Below are 19,261 nucleotides of genomic sequence, written 5' to 3'. Positions count from 1 at the left end.
AAGGTTATCCACTCCCCGTTACTCCGATAGATCGGAGATCCGGGAAGTGTGGGGCTATCTGTATACGGTAAAAACCGGATACGAGGCAGACCGGTGGAACGAAGAACCGGAGGAGGGGGTAAGGACGTGCCGGATATTATTCGCCCTTGACGGGGGTAATGCTTGGGCCGGAGCTAAGCAAAGAGACCGACGGATCTGCCTTCTGCATCGTTGGAGCGGCCAAGCTCGAGGACTCGGGCTTTCATAGCCGTTGGTCCGATCGGGCGGTGATCCGAGTGACCGTTATCCCGAGTGGCCGTTCGTCCGTGTGGCCGTTGCAGACAAGCCACATGCCAGTAGCGTCAAATCACGGTCAACTACCTACCATGCGTGTGTCAGACGGCGCTATCAGTCTAATCCCACCAAATCCGTGCAGAGCAGTCCTTGTTATTACTATTTTATTACCTCATATTGTAAGAGAACCATGGGAGTGCCACTATAAATAGAGCACATCCCCCTCCTTGGTGGGGGTTGGTTCCTTTTATTTTCCAAGAACACATGTAGTAGAAGAATCATATATACACAATCTTTCTCTCATTCGATTGGGCCAAGGCCTCCTCTTTTTATTATTATTGTTTTCCCTCCATCAAGTATCATATATTGTTCATAACTATTTACACCCTTAGCAAACTATCATCAATAGCCGTTTTATTAAGAAGTCCTCAAATCTTTATTTTCTTTACCTAACATACATCAAGAACAAAGCACATATCCTATACCCGTTTATAAATTCAATTGATTATCCGAATCCGGGATAAACAAAACGAATAGCCTAACTTTTCCACACAAAATAAATATTAATTAAGCAGTTTAGCTACTCACTATTTGTGTCACGTCACTATCGACACTATAAATTTCAACAGTTATGTTGGTTAATCAGTTTCACAGTTGAAGCCTCCCCTTCGATCTCCTCCAGTAAGCTAATTAATTAGTTGAATGGAAACTCAACTGGTGAAATTCACATAAAGAAAGCCATCACATTTTCGGTAGGTGAAGATTGCATTACCTTTTAAAAAGTAATAATTCTAAAACATATAAAGAAGAAGAAAGTGTTGAGAGCATTAGCGGCAGCAATAGTTAATTACTGTGTTTCCTCAGTGGCCAAAAAGTTTTAAAAAATTAAAAAGAAGTGACTATTATCGATTTGTAAAAAGTGCAAGCTATTGTGTGTGTATTTGTTATGAATGAAAATAGCCAATAGGCCGCGCTGGACGACACGTTTGGAAAGTTGGCAAATTATGTGTGAAATTTTGGTTAGGAGCATAATGCATGAATTAATTAGATAAAAGAGAAATAATAAATAATGTAGTTGAATGAATAGGCAAGATTAAAACTTTAAATAGGTGGGAACCGAAAAGAAGGTACAACAACAACATACCCAGTGAAATCCCACAATGTGGGGTCTGGAGAGAATAAAGTGTACTCAGACCTTACTCCTATATCGAAGGAACCAAAAAGAAGGTATCAGTAACAATTGATTTAATCACGGAACAATTCAAGATGTTCATAATATCCAATAACGATCTTTGAGTTTGAGGAGAAAAACACGATCTTTAGCCGAAATCACACATCATACGTACAATTGTGTTGAAAGTTATCTGATTTCCCTCATCTTCATTCTCTTCTCCGTATTCTAATTTCTACCTTCCGCGTCTCCCTCTTTTCTGTTCAATCACATCCTTTAGTTACTGTAATTTTGCTATCTTAGTACTTTCTTCATGATTACATTTTATTTAACAATATTTTCTTATTAGTTCATTTCAAAGAGAAGGACACATTTCTATAAGAAAGCTACATCTAATTAATTTATTTGATGATTTCTCATCTTAACCTCAATACGATTATATCAAATGGAAGTCATCGCATAAATATATTGACCTAATTAAGTTAGTAACAATCATCTCAGTTTCTATTTACTTAGGAAAGCTTTTACAACCACACAAACATTATAGCTAGCATGTTTAAGACCAAAAGTGTTATAAGTCTCATAGTCACATAAATTTTGTGATATTTATGATCACAAATTTCAAAAAAAAAAAAATTCTTTTTGAATTTCGTGTCGAGTTAAACTATGCTAAATCAAATAACAAAGTTACGCAGGAAGTAGTACTACATTATTTATTTATATTCCCCTAATCCAATTCATGCTTCATATGTTCCTAATCTGAATTCGACACATAATTTACTAATTTCTCTAATGTACTCCATTCTTCATCGTGGCCTCTTGGCTATTTTCATTCATAACAGTGTTAATTTCCCCCCTTTTTCATTATTACGTGCTCTTATTGCAATTTGCACATTGTACAACAAAATTAGCTGGCCATGACGTAATTTCCAGTTTACAAGAGCAACTTCTTTATCTTTTCAAATTACCTTTCCAAAGAGTAGGCCTACCATCATGTCGACTTAGGCATATGGGCTAATGACAAAAACACAATGGGACCACAAAATATGCGTTCCTTGATTTACTTGTGCCATAGTCTATGACTCTATAACTTAGGATTAAATTCACAATTATAATAATAATCTTTGACTACAATGTCTCTTCTAGTATTTCTTATTATTGGCTTTTGCTTATTAATCTGAAAAATTGGAGGTTTTGATTCTCAGCATAACCCTTTATTATTGAATAGTATATCCTTCGAGACAACAAAAGTTTTGTGGAGTATAAAGGTAAAAGAAAACACTTGCATCAATCTTTTTTATAATCATGGTATATATTCACGGTAATTTATGTGCATCTTGATTAATTCTACGGAGTATTAGCTAAGGCTTGCATCAATTGTTGCAACTATTATTTTTCTGTCTTAGGCATCCGGTAATCGGGTTAATTTCATGGATAATCATTCAACTTTTACTTTATTGCATCAAAGTTACTAAACTATTTTCTGTAAAGAAAAAGTCACCAACTTTATATAAGTATCACATTTGTTACTAAATTATTTTTTGTAACCAAAGAGTCACTCAACTTTGCTTACATATAACGGAAAGTCACTACAAGAGGAATTCTTTTTAGGTACTTCCTATGATTCTTCGGTTAAGTTGGAGTAACGTTTTTGCTACAAAAAATAGCTTAGTGACTTTGTAATACTTAAGTAAAGTTGAGTGACACTTTTATTATGAAAATAATTTAGTAATTTTAGTATAATAAAGTAAAAATTGAGTGGTCATTAATAAAATTACCCTTTTGGTAATCGAAACTTATTAGTTCAGATTCGCCTCGAGTAGATTTACTAAAGGGGATAAAACACTCATTTTTTCTCTGGTAAGAAATAAAAGAGAGTCCACTTATAACATTTTAAATAGCTTGCTTAAGGAATAACGTCGAATTACAATAAGGAAATTATGCATATTCCAAGTTACAATTTAGTCTAGACAAGACTATATCGTAAGTAGGGTTTAATCTTCTTTCTGATCAGTTACAATTCTCTTAAATGTATAAAATAACTCATAATACTTAATTAACAAGTTGGCACGAGATTACAGCTAAATAGTATTTAAGAATGTAATGACACAATTATTAGTACTAGTCAACTAGTAAATTTAAGAAAATGTTAAAGAAATTGGTAAAGCAATGTGAATATACATTCTTTTTCACAAAAAGATATCTGGTGTCAAGAACAGTGAGTTAGTGGGCATAGCAATTTGAAGTTTTATAATTCTCTTTCTCTTCTTTAAAATTTAAAATATATAAATATAATTACAGGACTATTTTAAATATATTTCATAGTATTTTATATACTTCAACCAATCGTAGGACCACCAAAGGATAGGGTTAGAATATATCTTCCATGAAAGAATCAATATTGATGGTTGTCAAATTGGCATCCCACAACTTTGAGAAATCAAAATTAAAATCAAATTTTCTTATGACTTCTCCCTGAAGAAAACATATTGTATTTTAATAAAAAAAGACATGAATTAAATAATATGTTATTTAATTTTCTCTTCCCCTTGTTTTGGAAGTCTTAGTTTATATTAATCTTTTGTTATTTCCATTGAAGAAGTCAATAGAATCAATGCTTATCGATACGTATTATTCCTAAAACGTGATATCATTTTTTTTCTGAATGATTGTGATGTAGTTTAATTTTTAATGTCTTAGAGTAAATTTCTCATATTTAGGGGGTTTATTACGTATGTACAATCTTATATTTACTCCAAGATCCATTTAATCTATTTAATTCTTGAAAAAACAAATTAAACTTAAGCTATCTTAGAGAAGTCAGCTGTTAATTATAAATAAATAATCAAAGTGGTTCAACTTTAATTAGTGCGTCACCACGTCACTTGACACATGATTATTATTATAAATGAAAGCTGGACTTTTTTGACGACATAATTTTATAATCAAAAACCTATTTATTTCTAAAAACGGGTGGTTGATTATGAATCTTCAGTTTTTCTATATTATGTTAATCATGAGTCTCTTGACAAAGTGGAGTTGGCGGCTGGCCTGATGAAACATTGACAATAGCTGATGGACCTTATATATTTGTATGAATGTATAACAAAAGCTTAAATACATTGTAATCTTTTTTATATATTATCGAGTCACTCAAAATATATTTATAGATAGAGTTTAAGTTATATATGTAGTTGGAATAAGAAATATTTTTTAACTATTTGGTCATTTTTACTTGTTCAAGTAGGTAATTTGTCTTATTTTGAAGATTACAAATTCCAAATTTTAAGAAAACTTGCATGTAGATATCTTTTGAATAACCTGATAGTTTAATAAATTTCTCACACTAACTATATTTATAACTTAAAACTCTTAGGGGTCGTTTGGTTGGAAACAAGTTATCCCAGGATAACTTATTAAGGGACTAGTTATCCCGGGATTAGTTATTTCACCCTCCTATAGGGATAAAATAATACTACAATCCCGGGATAACTAATCCTGAGATTAGTTATATCACCATTTTATCCTAACCAAACGTGGGATAAATTCATCTCAAATATAATCCCGGGATTATTTATCCTTATCCCTTGTACCGAATGAGCCCTTAAGGATAACCCTTCATGCCAAAGTTGAGATATAATCTTGAAAAATGAGGCTGTTGGTTGATCGATAAAAGTGTATATCGTCCATTCTTGTCAAATTTGAGTAGGACGAATAGAGTTATGAGTATTATGACCTATCGTAACTCATTTATTAACGTAACATGATATTAACTGGTATGTTCTTTCTATTATAAATTTATTTGCATTAGGATAAATGTTCTTTTGAACAATTCCCAAATTTCACATATCCAAAAGTTGATAAGAAAAGAAGATAACTTTGAAATTTCCCACGAAACTTTAAAGAAATAAAAAAAAATTGATGCTTGAACATGTAAACTCATTGTAAGAACGTTTGACCAGAGATTTCAGATTTGAACTATGAAAATGAAGTCGTCTTTGATAAAGACTAAAGAGCATTTTATCTCAAAGTTAAGTGGGACTTCCCAGTGGTGAACCCAAACGGTCTGGCACCAAACACCGCGAAAACTCTCATCTTTCATTCTAGACGTATATGATGTGATATTAACTAAAACAGTTGGTTCAACCAACTTGATTTGTCCAAAAGGTAAAATGTCTAGTATGTGACAACTTGGGTGTTAGAAGTTAGAACCAGCAAATTGCAAAACAATTGAAGAACTCGAATGGGTACTTGACCCTTTATTATTTTACGCAAATGATTGTTAGTAGTCATCAAAGATATTTAACTTTATGAATGATGATCGTCTTTCAATCATTTTGGATTAACAAATATTGTTTAAGGAAGAAATTACAAAAAGAAATATTTTGTTTATGTGTAGACACAAAATAATACCTCCAAGGGGACAACCTAAACGATCAAGAGACCATAATTCAAATCGTCGTCACACGAGTTTGAATCCCAACGATCTCTTGACTATTGCTACATAGTTGAACCTTATTTACTGCTTATTTTTGTTATAAATAATTTTTTTTGATGTTTGTGAGCCCGTGTCGTGAATAGGGCGAATCAACATAAGTAAAAGAACAAAAAAAGACATTTGGTGAGATTTTAATCCTCCTCGATCTAAGTAAAAATGAATAATAACCAATATGCAACTCCATATACTGAAGTTAATTATGTGATTATTTTCTAAAGAAATATGCACGATAGCTACTCAGTTCGTAGTAATAGCGCGAGTCATATAATTAAAAAAATAGTCATTGTCATGTAGCTTCAAATTTTATAACAATATGCGTGACTTTAACCTACGAAGTATGTATTAAGCTTCATGGAAGTAACTATTTTTCAATTACGTGAACTGAAAATGGCTATTTGTGAATTTTTCCCTGCTCATACATCCCTCTCCAATAAGCAATGTTGGACTACATCTCAAAAAAGAAGAATTGGACTTAAATACGAAAGCCCACATTCGATCATCTCAGTAAAAAGCCCAAATCACCAAGCCCAATCCATTGACTTCCTTATACTAAGGACCTGTTTGGCCATGAGAATTTTCACTTTTTCCGGAAAATTATTTCACTTTATTTGAAAATCAACGTTTGGCCATGAAAATTCCAAATACAATTTGAAACATACCTAAAACCTTGTTTTCACTTTCAGTACATTCAAACAACCAAATATGTTTTGCAAAAACTATAACCAAACACAACTCCATCTTCAACTCCAACTTCAAAATTCCAAATAAAGTGAAAATATTTGATTTTCATGGCCAAACGCCTACTAACAAAACCGAAATTCTGCAAACCCCTTTTCTCTCATTCGATCAGATGAACAATTTCAATCTTCATTTCTCTTCTTTAACATGGTACAATTTTGCTATAACTAATATGCAACTCCAGAAGTGTGAAATAATTTTTTTCTTAAGAAGTAAATTTTTGTTTTTAAAAAAAAAAAAAAAAAAAAAGGATACACGATAGCTACTCAATTCGCAGTAATAGTGCGAGCTAACCGTATCTTAGTCATATAACTGAAAAATAACCACTGTTATGGAGCTTCAAATTTTATAACAATATGCATGAGTTTCACCTATGTTTTAAGCTCCATGACAATAACTAATTTTCAATTACACAAACGAAAAAGTGGCTATTTGTGAATTTATCCTACCCATACATCTCTCCTGACTCCTATAGGCAAAATGTTGGACTATATCTCAAACAGAACAATTTGGAAGAAATTGCCTTCAAACGGGTTGGTCTCTAATTTCTTGTCCTTCAAAATCGAACTTATGCCTAGCGAGACAAAGATTCTTTAAATACACCGTACATAACTTGTGAGATATTATGATGTAAAAATATAAACTTATAGGCCATGAAAAAATTATTTGTCTTGAGGGACGAAAATTAAAGACCAGCACAAAATAGTACCAAAAGTGCAAATGACCCCCGTAAAAAGCCCAAACAAATCCAGGCCCAATCCATTATACCAAAAACAAAACCGAAATTCTCTCATTGGATCAGATCAACAGTTTATTCAATCTTCAGTTGCTCTCTCCTTTATCAAAGGTACATTATTAAGTTTTTGTGTGCTTTTGAAGAGATATTAATTACGGTAGAAATTGATATTAATCCTACTTTAGTTTACTTATTATTTTGAGAATTTTCTGTTTTGATTAATTGGGAGTTCTTTTTTTTTTTTTTTTTGTGGTTTCGAAGAAATCTTAAATACGGTAAAAATTGATTTTAATCGTACTTTAGGTTACTTATTTTTTTGAGAAATTTCTGTTTTGGTTAGGTTTTTTTTTTTTTTTTTTTTCGATCGATCGATTGGAAGTTTTAATTTTTTTTGTGTGGTTTTGAAGAGAGCTTAAATATGGTAGAAATTGAATTAAATGGTGCTTTAGTTTACTTATTTTCGTGAGAATTTTCTGTGTTGATTAAGTTTTTATTTCGATCAATCGATTGGAAGTTTTAATTATTATTATTTTTTTTGGGTTTTTGAAGAGATCATAAATATGGATGAAATTAAGAACATCAAGAAGTGGAACATACTGTATCCAGTTTATATAAATTCGAAGAAGACGATAGCTGAAGGAAGGAGAATTTGTGTGACGAAAGCTTGTGAAAACCCTACTTGTACTGAGATTAGTGATTGCTGCAACTTCCTCAAGATTCCTTGCGCAATCGAGGTTTGTTTCTTTTCTTGTTTAAAAAATGGGAAAATAGCTTTTTTAGTCCCTGTATTATAGCGGAGGGTCTACAGAAACAGCCTTTCTACCTTCCAAGGTAGGGGTAAGTTATGCGGATATTATGCCCTTCCCAGACCCCACTTGTAGGGTTACACTGGGTACGTCGTTGTTGTTGTTGTTTTTGGTGTCTCTGTGATATTCGACTAAGCACATTTAACCATCAATTAAGCAATTTGCGTGTTTTAGTCCTTTTGCTAGCGGAGCCCAAGCAAAATAGGAATAATGCAATAACACCGGGATTACAGTTAGGATGATTATGTATATGTATGTTTGAGTGTTTACTTGACCCTATGTAGATAATGGGGAAAGAGAAGATGTATATAACAATCACATAGCCAGGATGAACAATTACTCAGTAATTGATTTTCTGATAAAAAAGAAAAAGATGTATATAACAATCACTTAACTATGCATTGGTCTCTGAAATAGTTGGGTTGGTGAGAATTCTCTGTATTTATCTGCCCTTAGGGTCATTTCATTGGAATACTAAATAATTTTATCTTTAAAGGCAAATTGCAGCTCCCTATACTCTTTATATCTCGCATTTCTAGACGAACATACAAACACCTATCAAGGCTAATAAGACTATGGGCACCCAAGGGTGTTGTCTAGTGGTCAATGAGGTGGGAGGTAGCCAGGGAGGAATTAGTTGAGGTGCATGGAAGCTGGCCTCATAAAAAAATAACAATAAGACTATGGCAAACAAATGTAAGTGCACTAACAATAACTAAGTCCTAATCCCAACTCCCAAGTTCCCAACTAGTTGATATCGCATGTATGAATCCTTTGCTTTTCATTGTATTTTATTTTTTCGTTCTTTAGGGCAACAAAGATAAAGAAAACGGGGGGAAAAAAGAAATGTGCAGGGATTAGAATTTTGAATAAAAGCTGGAATCAACCACACTTTCTCGGTTCACTGAATCTCCTGAATCCTTGTAAAGGCGTTTATCGCCGGCTGATTGATTGGGTTAATATTTACTCGTAGGAGCAGATTTCTGAATAGAGTGTTGCAATTTTATTTGAATCCTCCCAATGAAAACAATGGTAGGCTGTTTAAACTTATGAGAAATAAGTTAATTGTGGTGATGTCTGAAGCATCCTAGTTCCTTAAGACGTGATGTGCCTTTTAAAACAAAGATGGCAATTTGTGAGCGATACTGTTTTTATTAATGTTTTCTGAACAATTGAATCAGTGAACAGATCAGATTGAGAAAAGAATTTGTTTATAGTTATATTTTGGATCTGTTGTAACAGCTTGATAAGGCGTATCCACGGGATTTCATGCAAAGAGGAAGAGTGAGAATTTTGCTGAAGCGGGAAGATGGAACCCCTTATAATCCTGCTGTTTCTTCACGTAAGAACATTGCTTCACTTTTTTTTTTTTTTCTGTGTGTGTGTTTGTGGGGGAGTTTTTTTTTTTTTTTTTTTGGGGGGGGGGGGGGGGGGGGAGGGGGAGTAAGCATTGTTCTATCCTCTAGTTTTGACATGCTGAGTGACTTCCTACTTTGTTTAAGCTCTCTTTTAAGCTTTAAACAATGAGCTTGTTTGATTTGTATGGAAAATTGTCTATGCTCTTAAATTGTGGAAAAAAGTCGTATGGATGAAAATGCTAAATATTTCAAATGTTGGAAGTGAATACCATTTATCAATAACCTGAAATTGTACCATTCTTGTGAAGCTATAGACACCATTCTTAATTGATGTTATCTTTGGCAATTCTACTTAGTGCAATTGGAATAAATTGCGTCATAAAAATGCTGGTTGACAACAAAAAAGAGATATACTATGCTTCAATCCCAAACTAGGGGGGGTATATGGATTCTTTATATCCTCTTGCTCTCTGTTTGGTTGCATTTCATACCAACACTCTAATTTGTCTTTTAAGACAAGTTAGAGATTCTCTACAGCTAGAATTCCTTTAATTCTTACACTTGTCACTACACTGGCATAGAAATCTTACACTTGTCCTTAGACTAACAACTAAAAAGGCTTCCGGCAGACATCTGACGCGATGTAAGTATATCAACACCACTAAGTTTTTATCTCAACTAGTTGGTATCGACATGTATGTTTTCCTTTCATGGTGTTCTATTATTTGTTTGGTCCATATGGATCGTGAGAAGTTGTAGGTCTCTCATCTCTGTGCCAACTTCCTGTAAGGGAAGAAGAAAAGTAAAAAGAAAATATACTTGCTCAATTGAGGATATGAATGTGGAGTTTGGGTGTATTCACTTTCTGCAAGGGCTGTTGGGAAATGTTTATCGAGATCTGGTGGTGGATTTCTTTCTTCTATGGAGGTAGATGGGTGAATAGACATGGTTCTTTTTCCAGGTTAAGTTTTTTTTTATTACAAGAAAAACAGCGAGGGGATGTAACTTGTATAAACCAAGTTTTTTCAAAACAAACAGAAGAAATTGATCCTCAATATTATTTATTTTCCTGTGACGGGGGTTAAACATGGTTGTGAAAAGTATCCGTGGGAAAACGTATTATGAGTCGTCCATAGAAGCAGGAGGATGGACGGACATGTCATGTGAGTATATAGCAGGGAAGTGATGATGAGTGCTTTTTTATTAATAATTATTGATATCTCCTTGAACCTCTATTTAAAAACTATAAATTTTAAAAGTATTTTTACATGGAAAATGAAGAATGATGGAAATGAAAGAGAGATTGTTAGGAGTTTTATTTTGGGAAGAGCATCTCGGAAATTACAGAAGATTTTAGGAATAAAACGCTAAATGTGTGGTCAAACCAACAATACTTTTAAGCTGAAAACCATAAGTTGGGTCCTTATGGCTTTTCAGCTTATAAGCACTTTGGTGTTTACCAAATGTGTGTAGATAAGTTAAAATGTGCTTATAAGCTGGTCAAGCTTATGTTACCTTCTCAAAAAAAAAAAAAAAAAGTACTGGTCAAGCTTACCGAAACACCCTCCTAGTTTCAATAAGAGTCCTAATTTATCAGTACTTAACTGAAAGATCAACTCTTGCAATTTCAATTTCAAAAAAAGGATCAGCTCGTTCAATCTGTAACAACCTAACATCAGAATTTCCCCCTGAGAGAAATGGAGAGTGTTTTCGATGTCCTTGATCTGCAAAAAACTCTGGCTTAACTAGAGCTATGCTGCAGGTATTGGTATGTGATATGAGAAGTGGAAGTGGGGAAATAGAGGTGTGTTCAAACCAAATAGAGAAGGGCATGTTTAATATTTGTAAACCTACTGCAGAATTGAGACATGAAATTTTCTCTCACAAAGCTGTATGGGATACCACTGTGCTATTAGAGATTTTGTTTATCTTTTTTATTGCAGTTTGGGTACCTATTAAATGGCAGATATCAGCAGGAAAACAAGAAATTTGCTTGACTGTAATCGTTGAAAGTTGAAACAAACCGAGTAGCACACGCTCGTTCGAAAAAAACGTGTCATACAGTCAGCTCTAAATGATGGTTTTGGTGGTATTGGCGGACATTTCCTCAGTTTTTCTAGTTCAGCGCCTGTAATTTGTTTTCCTCTCTAAAAGCTTCATTGAACCATCTCTAACACTTTCTAGGGTCGTATATTACAGGGAAACAGTTTATGATCCAGGTTGCAGAGTTGGTTCGAAGACATCCTAATAGGACTAAGAAGCAGGAGCCTGCATCCTCTTCTGCAGCTGGTTCTTCAAAATCTGGCAAGGGAGGTAAAAAGAAGAGATAGGTTCGGGAGCCAACATTTGAATTTCTTCAAACCGATTAGAGATCTTAGGTCTGTTTTTGTGGGAATACTAGTCCCTTCTTTTCGACTTGATTTTGGGAGATTTTCCAAAGACTTGTAAAGAAAGGAAAATGATGTATGAGCTATCCAAGAATGTGCCATATTTGTATCATCGATCTTGACATTTTTGTTGTTTTTTTGGGCCTAAACTTAGCTTCTTTTTTTTGTGCTTTAGCCTAAACTTAGCTGGTGATTGCTAATATTTGCTTTTGATTACAACTAAGCTTTAATTCCAAACTAGTTGTGGTCGACAATATGCGTCGATCTCAAACTAGTTGGCACCGATGATATGAATGCACATTATCTATTCTCAGTTCGAAGAGGCTAATGGCATGAACTGATGCTTTATCTTGTTTGGTAACATAGGAAGTGCCAAATAAAAACTTGGGTGATTGTTCGATTTCTGTGTTGAAGTTTGAATCTGAGTCTACTGAATCCAGCTGCGAATGCACTTTAAGATCCTCTCGATCATGCCTAGTAGTTTAAGCAATGCGTTACATTATTCTCCTTATCTGGGTTTATTTTCTATATCTTTTGTGATGAGGACCAGTACCTTTGGATTTTAAATCTCTGCACAAGTAGTTCTTTAATACATGTTACTGAACCGTAAAGTTGCAAATTCGAAATCTTAAAGGCCTTTTTGATGAAGGAGTTGGTCTATGTATTTCAAATTCAGAGGGTAAAATGTTTCAAACCTGTTTCAACGTAACTAAGAAAGTTTTTTTTTTTTTTTTTTCTTTTCCCCCTCCCATTTTAGGAGGATTTATAGTGTTTCCACACTTCCCCTCCAGTGTGACTCGAACCCAAGACCTACCGGTCGTGGATGGAGGTGCTTAACCACTGAGCCATCCCTCACTTGTCAACTAAGAAAGTTTGGATTTGGATTATAACTGCAAATTACCATTCGTCAGTCGTTTGTGTTTTTGTTCTGCTCAGGGCAACTCTTTTGACTAAACTCAAGAACTTGAAAACAAAACCCAAAAGGGATGGATCAAATCTTTGCGAATCCATATCTAGTTTAGCAACTACAACACAAAATGTGTACAAATTTATATATGTCCAACCCACAAGTTATGTTTGCGACGTGATTTTAGAACCCACAAACATTTTCCCAAGAATGATAAGTGCAATCAAAAGACTTTCACAAAGTTTATCCCCTACATTCTGGCTCCAATCTATGACCAAAATGAAACGCATTTATTATATTGTTACAAATACAGCTTTATATGACATGTAAAAGGGGAAAACAAAAGAAGAAAAGAACAAACAACCTTGTATGTGTATAATGTTGTGGGCAACCACAGAGGCCACGAATCAACCAGCCGTCGATCAATATATAAACAAAATGAATCGGGTAATCACATCCAAGTGATCCAACTTTGAATAGAGGATAAGTTAGAGGTCAGAATCCTGGACCCAACACGCTCCTTGTTAAAGACAACCCAACTGGATAAGATCTGTGAATCCTCATTTTGCTAACAACTGGACCTTTGGCAGGATAGCCACTAAGATCTTTTCCTTCAGTATCAGTAACCAATTTCGGTGGCACACTTGATTCGTTAGATTCAGCAATGAACTCAAGCCCCTATATTATAATACATTGTTTGATTAGACCTTGTAAACAATTAAAAGGACGACCAAATCTAGTAAATCAGGTTCGAGAGAGTCAATGTACCTTCACGGAATTTTCCTTGGGAGTCAACTTTGAATGCTCTATCAGCTTAGCCTCGACGCCCTTTCAAATATTCCAATTGCCAAAATAAGAATACATTTTATGTTTTGAACAAAATAGGAACAATGAGACTTAAGGACATATTTGCCCACAGAGAAAAAGACAGAAATCAGTTTCGTTTTTAATACATAGCTAAGTAGTAGGAGTAACAAACACCAAAATTTTCAAGAGATCGTGTTTGCTCTTATCACAATCAGATATCATGGAAAGACGCCAAAGTTTTTTCTTACCAGTAGCCTAATTACAGTTTTTATGGTTTAGCTCAGTCACCAAGTCCTTTCGAGTAATCTTATAGGATAAATTGCCAAGCACCAAAGGAGAAAGTCAATGTTAAGCAGATGAAAAAGACATAGTGATAACCATTGATCACAACCTTAATTGGAAATGCAAACACTCATTCAAACTGCGATGGAAACATGCAAACACTCATTCAAAATACACGCTGCTTGTATTCCTTACGGGAGGAAGAAACAGAACAAGGAGAAAGGACAACAATAGTCCAAAGGCTTTCATCTATTAACCAAAAAAAAAAAAATACCTGAATAACTCTAGTACTTTCACCATCCTTAATGCCCCCGGCAACTTGGCACAAGTACCACAAACCAGAATTTGTCACATCCTGTGGAATGGGGAAAAATAAACAAAGACAACTTGTGATGCAACCGCAATAGTAGCAGAACATAGGAAAAGAAGGGGCAAAAACATGTTCCAGACATTTAGATATTCACCTGGTTACTCTCAAGAAGCTCAATCTTCCCTTCCTGCCAAGTTGAGCAACAACTGAAAGATTACAAAATGACTAGCCAGCAGATTTTTACTAGCACTACCATATGGATACAATTTGTCAAGCAATGTACTCACCAATCCAGACACCATCTCATAGATTGAGTTTATATCAAAACCAATTTGATTCAGATTAGCCTTAACGTCTCTCACCTGCATAAAGAAACATCTCATGTTGAGCACTGAGAAATAAAGTCACCATGTGCCTCGATACATAAAGTCTATACTAAGATATCCATGCAAGTAGTCAGTGATAATTATTTTCTAGCCTTAACCTTTACCTTTTAAAAAAAATCTGGCCTCTATTCTTACATACAACCAATAAAATTCAGGTTGTATTGGCAAGTTCCTCCCAGTAACTTTCTGTTATACGTCTCTCAAGTTAGACAAAGCAGCTGATTGTTACCTCATTCCCCTGATTTTTTTTTTCTCGCTATAACTGAGATGGAACCTAGTATATTTTTTCCTCTGGTGTGCTGGTGTGAAAAAGGAGTTACAGGAAACTATTTCTCACATAAGATAAAAGAATGCTTCCTGATACATCAATGTTAAAAAGAGAACGGGAAGAAATGATATTCCCCTTGCATCATTTAGTAATAAGTTTTGATGTCTCAATTTGCTCATCTAGCTTCCAGTCCAAGTAATAGGCTCTGTCTCACTATAACTGAGACAGAACCTAATATATTTTTTCCTTTGGTGTGCTGGTGTGAAAAAGGAGTTACAGGAAACTATTTCTCACATAAGATAAAAGAATGCTTCCTGATACATGAATGTTAAAGAGAGAACGGGAAGAAATGTTATTCTCCTTACATCATAAGTAATAAGTTTTGATGTCTCAATTTGCTCATCTAGCTTCCAGTCCAAGTTTTCCAGCTTCTTCGTCAAATGTCTTCTTGTAGACTACAAAAGAAATAGAAGTGAAATAAGTATGAGAACAGTTAATACCATATAATACACAGATAATCCAGGAAATTGTTGACAATTCTTGACTCACAGCCAATGCGTCAGATACGTTTTCCAACTGCTTAGACACGGATGCAACAGCGTTCGCCATATTATGCTTTGTTACATACATTACATCAGAAAATGACCAACCCTGTGGAGGATTCGAAAGAGCACATGTGATCTAACAACTATATAAAGAATGTAACAAAACTAAAAGATATATCCTTGGGGTGCCAATAGACATAAAATGTAGCAGGGAACACTTGCCTTCCACTTCATGTAACAATATCCCGCCGCCCCAACTGCGGCAGCTGGAAGAATGTAAGAAGCATAGCTCCCTTAAAAAAAAAAAAAAAAAAAAAGCAAAGGCTCATAACCATCGCAGCTCTACTTCAACTGGCTCGTATATATAAAGGACAAGTAGGGTATTTATATTCTAGTATTCTAGCCCCAACTGGGCAGGGCTGCTCTTTGATAAGTAATAAAAAAGAGTAATATTGAAGAAAGGATAACAGAATTTTAAGGAAATAATCTCTCGACTAAGGAAGACTAAAAACAAACAGGGCCTAAAGACCTTCCACTTTCATGTTGAAAAACAGCATCGTAATTGGAGAGATGTTACATATTTCAAGACTTAATTATCAGGGTCCATTTAAGATATTGCAAATCTCCATTCTAGAGAATTTAAAATGAACATAAAAAGACAAAAACATACCACTGGAGGAAGAATCCTTATTGAAAATAGTAATTGGATTTGATATGCTCATCTCCCGAATCTCTTGTGCTAATTGTCGAATCTAAAGGCAACATCATAACCAAGAAAGGCTTGGATGAGGTAACAAGTGGAATTATATAAGAAACATGTAAGTAATTGTTAATTTGTAACATCGCATTAACATATTCAGGAGCTCTGTTTATCTACTTTCTTGATAACATACATAGAGGATTCATATTGCTGACCCCATAGTGATTGATTGATTAAAGTATCATTTATGAGGAGCTCTATCACTTACACCAACTGTTTAAGTTGCATAATTGGTTTTCCCCTCTTTGGGGTGTGGGTGTAGGGCGGAAGGATGGTTAATATGTTCACCTAAGGTGTATAAATGAGATGTGGTGTTATAATGTAAAAAACTATGATGTTAAAGAGGTGCAGCAAAGTATTAACCATATTGGCTCCTCCTTATAAAGTTCAGATCAGAAGTTGTTTGAGTGTGAAAAGAAAAGAGGAATTATTCTATGTACAGCTTGTGATGCAGAACTAAAGTTGCGCGCTTTATATGTTCGGCATACAAACGCCATGTACATTGACGCACAGAAATCAAGTTCATTTGTGAAACATATTTTGTGAGAGTAATGCTCCAAAGTTGTTGAATTGGTTTGACCACTGGCCAGCTCGTCTAATAAAAGCTTAAGTCATTAGAAATAGGATACTTTTATTTATTTGTCAAGGTTGCCAATACACCCTCTATTCTGCTTGTTTTCTTGAGTCAATAATGTATATATATTTTTTGTCGATGGATGGAGGTAAGAGTCAAATCCATGATGTTTGTATACTATGCTACCATGTTGAATTGTGTGACTACCTTATTAAAAGCTTAATTATTACAAAGAAGACTCTTTTATTTCTTTATTTATTTTAGGTCAACAAAAATAATATGCCTTCTTCTATTTGAGGAAATGAAGATGGTACCAATGAGCTTCGAAGTATATCTTATGATACACGCTGTGACATAGCTAACCAGCTTCCCCTAATCTTTTGATTCTTCCCCCCTCTACCCTCAGTCACTAAATCTCAACATGTTGAATAAAATTGTATGTTTTTTACCTTAATCTTGTTTTATTTTCTTTTCCTTCAAAACATCTGATGAATCTACTTTGACAAGCACGAGATAATGAAATAATAAAAGACGAATGCAATACCTGAGCTGCTAGAAGAGCAGTGTCATATTTACCAGGTGATGTTTCAGCTGCATTCACGCCATTTATCACCTCCTGAAGCTGTGAGATTAGATCGGATAATCGTCCACTCTTCAATATTACTGACCCAGTCAAACCTACACCACAACCAAATTTGTCAGCCCCCCCAAAATAAGAACCTATAGAAATTCAAGTCCTAACAAAATTTCTGCTCTAGGGTAGTATCAAAAGTAACTGCACAAGGAGGGGTCCACCAGAGGAAATGCAACACGATAGAAGAGTTCGTTCCGCCATGTAAGATCCTCAAATTAACCACAACTACCATCTGCAGTCCACTCTAATTCTCTTCCCTGCCTGGGTAGGGGGCTCCAGCGGCGGAGAGGTAGAGCCCAGGGTGTTCATCCGAACCCCCTTGGGCGAAAAATTACACTATTTATACATGGTTAAAATTAATTTTTTTATGTATATATAGTAAATGTTGAACCCCCTTTCACTTGTTCGTGTGTTTACTTCTTTAAATTTTGAACCCCTAAGTGAAAATTCTGGCTCCGCCACTTGGGGGCTCTACTCCTACTTCAATTAAAGGTCTCCCACCCCCTACCCCCACCCCCTCTCCCTCTCCCTCAGCCCTCTAACGCCCTCAAGGCCAGATATAAAGGAAGTTTCGGATACCAGTTTAACGGCCAGCATAAAAATAGTCTACAAATTCTCTGAAATTGTATTAACTTAATCGAGCAGAATGAATATAGATAGTCCACCTTAACTATTTGGGATTGAGGCATACTTGATCATTCATTATTAGTAATAAAATTACCTAAACAATCATTAAGGTTCCAAAATTATCAGCTAAACTAAGCTAATTTCTTCGAGCTTCGGAAGCAAAACGAATCTCTCTTCTTCTTTTTTCCTTCCTTTAGATAGACTACTATTAGTAAAGCAACTATAAATGGAATATATAAAGTGAAGAACTACATATATACATATATATATATATATATATATATATTTGGAGAAATCACTTGCGTGCTTTAAAATTCCCCTTTACCCTTAATGAAATAATTTATAGCCATACAAATGTCTAAAGTCTGTTTTTAGACCACAAATTACAAAAGTGGCCCTTTCTTTCTTAAACTTTGTGCCCAGTCAAACACGGTCATATAAACTGGCCTGGCCTTTAAACTAGTAATAAAATAAGCTAAACAATAATTTTCTATTAGATCAAAGTTCCAAATTATCAGCTAAACGAATTTCTCCTTCTTCCTAGTTCCTACCTTCCTTTTGATTGACTAAACAACTATAAATTGATATATAACTGCATACTTATTGGGAGAAATCACCTAGACAATCTCTCTTCCTTCCTATTGATTGACTAGTAGAAGTAAAGCAAATATAAAGTGATGAACTGTATATATATTAATATGTATTGGGAGAAATTATGACCTGCGCCGACGAGTATGAGTACTTTGGAAGTCGCGACGCCTGTTTGCATCGCCATGTTTTAATATCTCCGGTGAACTTACACCTTTATTCAATGCCTTAATTTAGAAAGTAACGTGTTATATATGGCGATGGTTTTTAATTATAACACAAATTTAAACAATGTCTAAACCCAAATTTTACTGTTTACTGTCGGGAGGAAGTGAAAAGAGAAAGGGGATAATAGCAGTTTGGTCCCTAAGGTATTGGTAAATTTTGTTTTTAGTGCTTGTTATATTTGATTAAGCATATCTAATATTTAGTAGGCGTTTGACCATAAGAATTATTCACTTTATTCCGGATTTTTTTTTCACTTTTTTTACTTTTCAGCGTTTGGTTATAAGAATTCTGAATACAACTTCAAATACCAAAAACTCCAAAAACCTATTTTTCAAAAAATTCACTTTTTTACAACTACATTTCACCAAAAACTACAAT

The 19,261-nt window shown here is 34.5% G+C and overlaps 2 protein-coding genes across 3 annotated transcripts; one reads left to right on the top strand and one right to left on the bottom strand.

Moving 5' to 3' along the window:
* The first annotated feature begins 7,385 nt into the window (after positions 1-7,385).
* LOC132634768 (signal recognition particle 19 kDa protein) lies at positions 7,386-12,102 on the top strand. Of its 2 annotated transcripts, none has more exons than XM_060350827.1 (4): positions 7,386-7,527; positions 7,966-8,150; positions 9,465-9,564; positions 11,780-12,102. In XM_060350827.1, the coding sequence occupies exons 1-4, from the start codon at positions 7,401-7,403 to the stop codon at positions 11,908-11,910; spliced, it is 543 nt and encodes a 180-aa protein (XP_060206810.1). In that variant the 5' UTR covers positions 7,386-7,400; the 3' UTR covers positions 11,911-12,102. The 2 variants fall into 2 exon arrangements, with proteins under 2 accessions (XP_060206810.1, XP_060206811.1); XM_060350828.1 differs by lacking the exon at positions 7,386-7,527 and adding an exon at positions 7,539-7,573.
* A 1,043-nt stretch (positions 12,103-13,145) lies between these two features.
* LOC132634767 (uncharacterized) lies at positions 13,146-18,944 on the bottom strand. The gene is made up of 11 exons (XM_060350826.1): positions 18,788-18,944; positions 17,351-17,484; positions 16,143-16,224; positions 15,695-15,765; positions 15,477-15,578; positions 15,293-15,382; positions 14,561-14,635; positions 14,428-14,460; positions 14,238-14,318; positions 13,643-13,702; positions 13,146-13,552 (listed from the first exon to the last, which is right to left on the bottom strand). Exons 1-11 carry the CDS (start codon positions 18,840-18,842, stop codon positions 13,370-13,372), a joined length of 966 nt encoding a protein of 321 aa, XP_060206809.1. The 5' UTR covers positions 18,843-18,944; the 3' UTR covers positions 13,146-13,369.
* Positions 18,945-19,261: the final 317 nt, after the last annotated feature.

Source organism: Lycium barbarum, chromosome 4 (assembly GCF_019175385.1).
Source record: "Lycium barbarum isolate Lr01 chromosome 4, ASM1917538v2, whole genome shotgun sequence".
In the NCBI taxonomy this organism is placed as follows: domain Eukaryota; kingdom Viridiplantae; phylum Streptophyta; class Magnoliopsida; order Solanales; family Solanaceae; genus Lycium; species Lycium barbarum.
Note: the sequence above shows the minus strand (reverse complement) of the source record. Positions and strands in the feature narration are given on the sequence as shown.